Genomic DNA, 4,891 nt, shown 5'->3' on the forward strand with positions numbered 1-4,891 from the left:
TCTTTCAGCTGTGAATATTATAGTTTATTCCATTTTATTCAAGTTCATTTGAACTCACTATATATAACATAGGTTTATTTTCCATACCAATATTTTATTTCACTAATTCTCTTTTTCTTAAAATTTGTTTCTATGCAAATGCACACCTTTGTGAAAATATATAAGTGAACAAAAGAGGTGAAGTCCCTGCTCATTTGACCTTACTCTAAGTGGAGAAGGCCTGGTGCAGTGAAGTAAATGTGTGTATGGCACAATGTCTTTAGTTATAAACACATGAAGAAAGGGGATAGATTATCTGGCTTGTGTAGGATTTTATTAAGTATGATTTGGGGAGGACTTTGTGGACCAGAACCAGAACTAGAGTGTAACCATTGGGAGTGCCACAAAAGAGAGAATAATATCCTGAAGTTCAAGAACAACAAAGGAATGATGCCACAAAGAAAAGTAAGAGAAGGGCCAGCCTCATCCACTATTGCGTCATATGAAAAGACGAAATAGATACAGGAATAACAATGAGATCAGGAGGTGAGGGGGATGCAATGATGAGGCCAGCGGAGCAATAAAGGTCCAGTCAGTGTGTGGTCTCTTGAGTCCTAGGTAACTTCAGCATCCACACTGGCTGCCTCTTCTCTCTAAACTGGCTCCCTGCTGGGTTCTTCACTCACTGTTTTCCTCTCCTTTGAAGCAACTGTTATCCTTTTAAAACTATATTTTCCTTTACAGCATTATTCCAATTTTTAACATGTCTCACAGTATATGCCTTTTCCATTGTGATCAGGCATGTGTGCACATGAAAACACACAAATACACATGAATGTACACACAGAGAAATACAATGAGAATTATCACCAGTGATACCCATATATTTACTAACAGGAAGGAACTGTGGTAAACTTTTGTAGCTATTGACCAAATATGTCGACCACATTAGGAGGATGGACATTGCTGCCCTCTCTATTTGGGTGAGAATATTAACATTTAGAATGGGTTGGTTGTCTCTCCAAATTCAAACAGCTAACATGTGGCAGATCCAAGTTTCAAAATTCAGTTACATACCCCAGGCTGTGTGGCTCAGGCCCGATCCCCAGTAGGGGGCATGCAAGAGGCAGCCAATCAATGATTTTCATCATTGATATTTCTATCTCTCTCTCCCTCTCTGAAATCAATAGAAATATATTTTTAAATATATATTACATAGAAACAAAATTAATGAAGTGCAATGAACAACTTTTGGACAAGGGATTCCCTGTGACTAGAAATTTCATATCAGCAGAAAGGCCACCTCATTTGCCCACATTCTCTGACACCATCTCTCATCGTTCCACTCTTGCTCATCCCCCTCACCACGCTGGCTCCATTTTGAACCTTGAATATCTGAAACAAGTGTCATGGACTTTGCACTGGTTCTTTCCCCTGCAGGGCATAGGCTTCATAAAAACCTGTATGTCTCCTGCTTTCTCTTCCGTGAGCTCCCTGTTCATATGTTATCTTGTTCTTAGGTTTCCCTGAACTCACAGTAATTACATCCCACATCACTGTTATACATGCTTTTTGTTCCCTCGTAGCATTGTAACTGTAGCATTTCCACCATGTTAGGTATGCCCATTTATGTGAAAATCAATATATTTTATTCCTAGTCATGACCACCAGCACTTGGTACAGGCAATGATACACAAATTTCAGGATTTCTTTTTCTGGGATTTTCAGAGGAACCAGCACTGCAGCCCCTCATATTTGGGCTTTTTCTCTCCATGTACCTGGTCACTGTGTTGGGAAACCTGCTCATCATCCTGGCCGTCAGCTCTGACTCCCACCTCCACACACCATGTACTGCTTCCTCTCCAACCTGTCCTTGGTGGACATCTGTTTCACCTCCACCACCGTCCCAAAGATGCTGTGGAACATCCAGACACAGAGCAGAGTCATAACCTATGTCTTGAACATCTGAAACCAACGTTATCCTCAGGAACTTTGCTCTGGCTCTTTCCTCAAACAATTTTCTAAATAACCTCGTGTCTCCCACTCTGACTTCCTTAAGTTCTCTTTTCAAATGCTACCTTATTTGCAGTTCTTCCTGAACTATCAGTAAAAAATAACACCCATCCATTCTCTTTTATAACTACTTTTTTTTGGGCACCTGACACCATCTAACATTATATGGTATTTATTTTGCATATAGTCTTTCACCGCCATTATATTCTAGTGAGTTTGCTTCTCAGCATCCTACACCTTTTTCCTAAGATGGTCAGTACTCAACATATATTCCTCAGAGACATGAGAGGATTTCTCAATAAAACTGTGAAATACATTACCTCCTTGGGGAAAACAGTCTGAATGTACTTAAACTCCTAAATCAGAGATGTCACAGGGGATGCCTTAAAGGGGTATGATTTGTAATATACATTTATATATATATATATATATATATATATATATATATATATATATATATATGAAATATGCTTATTTACCAGGACGCCATAACAGGTCAACTGGACAGGAAGAAGTTACAAGCGCGGCATGGGGGGAAGGGCGGCAGGGGCCCCCGCACCTGCGCTGGGGGAGGGCCTGATCAGCAGTGACCACAGCTGTTTCAAGGGCCGGAGAGGGAGGCAGGGCCGGACCAGCAGTGGCCGCAGCTGCTGCGGGGCCAAGGGATGGAGGCAGGGCCAACTGCAACTGGAGGGTGGGCGGCACCACACAATTTCAAATCGCACTCTGGGCTCCTGATAGATAGATAGATAGATAGATAGATAGATAGATAGATAGATAGATGATAGATTACATTATCACAAAATATAAATTGTGGCATTTCAATGGTTAGTAATGCCCATTTATATGAAAATTAATTATAGTATTTTTTCATTCTTAGTCATCACCTCTACCACATGGGACCAGGCAATGACACAAGTAGTTCAGAATTTCTACTTCTGGGATTATCAGAAAAACCAGAACTGCAGGCCCTCATATTTGGGCTTTTCCTCTCCATGTACCTGATCACTGTGTTGGGTAACCTGCACATCATCCTGGCCGTCAGCTCAGACTCCCACCTCCAGACACCCATGTACTTCTTCCTCTCCAACCTGTCCTTGGTAGACATCTGTTTCACCTCCACTACCGTCCCAAAGATGCTGGTGAACATCCAGACACAGAGCAGAGTCATCAGCTATGCAGGCTGCATCACCCAGATGTATTTTCTCACACTCTTTGGAGGTTGGGACAACTTCCTTCTAACTGTGATGGCCTATGACAGGTTTGTGGCCATCTGCCACCCACTGCACTACACAGTCATCATGAACCCCCGGCTCTGTGGACTGCTGGTTCTGGTGTTCTGGATCATGAGTGTTTTGAATTCCTTATTACATAGCTTAATGATATCGAGACTGTCTTTCCCTTCAGAATTAGAAATCCCCCACTTTTTCTGTGAAATTAAGCAGATGATCAAACTTGCCTGTTCTGACACCTTTCTTAATGACACAATGATGTATTTTACAACTGGGCTATTGGCTGTTGGTCCCCTGGCTGGGATCCTTTACTCTTACTCTAAAATAGTGTCCTCCATATGTAGAATGTCATCAGTTCAGGGGAAGTATAAAGCATTTTCTACCTGTGCATCTCACCTCTCAGTAGTCTCCTTATTTTATTGTACAGTCCTAGGCGTGTATCTCAGCTCTGCTCCTACCCACACCTCACAGTCAAGTGCCGTCACCTCAGTGATGTACACCGTGGTCACACCCATGCTGAACCCTTTCATCTACAGTCTCAGGAACAAAGACATAAAGATGGCTCTGAATAGCTTCTTGGAGATGGCAGGTATAAAAGGGACAATTGTTTTGGGGCTGAAAAAGTGCCCTTGATTTCATGGCTCAACCCCTTGAAACCAGAAACTGTGATTGATCATGTGGAAGAGAACTGGATCCTTCTCTTTATTGCCTGGCGTGTCCATTTTTTGTATTCAACTTCTCTATATAAGTAACTCACTTTATCAAGCTTCTGGTCTAATATATAAACAGTTTTCTGTTTTTACTGTTTTTATACAATCTCATAGTTTTTCTCAACCTTGCATCAGAAATATTTGGAAATTTTCATATCTTCCATGGGACAACTTGGATTTCTCTAAAATAATTTCTTCTCAATTGACATATATTATGCTAAGTCATTTTCCTGAAAAAATAATCAGGGTTGTATTACTCATATGGACAAAACTATATGTGTCATTCAAGGACTTATATTTAATTATATTGTACAGGAAAATATGAAACCAGTTTTCACTTTGTATCTGTCATTCATTTTTATATCACTATCTCTTCCTGATAATGTAGATTTTAAATGTTGTTCCATTTAAGTCTCAGCCTATTGATAAGAAAGATATTCATTATAGATGCCTGGGGCACTCACTTGAGCATGAATCCTTGTGACACTGACCTGAGCCAATGTTGTGCCTGGACCAGCCCTTGTGGTTCTTATTATGATTGCAAGATGCACACAAGCAGCAACAATCAGAGACCCTGGTAAAAGGAACGTCCATTGCTCACAAATCCTGCTCACACACCCTGCCTGAAGTCTACACAGAAGGTCATGGGAGAAGGGAGGGGTGGGGAAGTAGGAGGAGAGAGGAGAATGAGGAGGAGGAAGAGAAAGAGGGAGGAGAAGGAAGAAGAGAGAGAGTGGGAAGGAGAGAGAGAACACAACTGTGGTCTCTGCAGCTATTACAGTCCAAGGGCAGGATTCATAGAGTTTCAAATATTCTCTCTTTCTTGGTGAATTTAAAACTTAAGAGCAGGTGTTAGCGTGGGAAAAGGAAAAGGAGAGTCATTCATGAGGTCAGTGATCTATGTTATCCAGGGCTTTCCATAAGGAGAACTTCCTGGGCCAGTTGGCCTGGGTGCTT

At 41.4% G+C, this 4,891-nt stretch overlaps 1 protein-coding gene across 1 annotated transcript; it reads left to right on the forward strand.

Moving 5' to 3' along the window:
* Positions 1-2,888: 2,888 nt before the first annotated feature.
* LOC307099284 (olfactory receptor 7A17-like) lies at positions 2,889-3,857 on the forward strand (the record flags this gene model as incomplete). Its single annotated transcript, XM_079770632.1, has 1 exon — positions 2,889-3,857. One exon carries the CDS (start codon positions 2,889-2,891, stop codon positions 3,855-3,857), a length of 969 nt encoding a protein of 322 aa, XP_079626758.1.
* Between the last annotated feature and the right edge of the window lie 1,034 nt (positions 3,858-4,891).

This window comes from Cnephaeus nilssonii (assembly GCF_951640355.1).
Source record: "Cnephaeus nilssonii genome assembly, chromosome: 5".
Lineage (NCBI taxonomy): Eukaryota > Metazoa > Chordata > Mammalia > Chiroptera > Vespertilionidae > Cnephaeus > Cnephaeus nilssonii.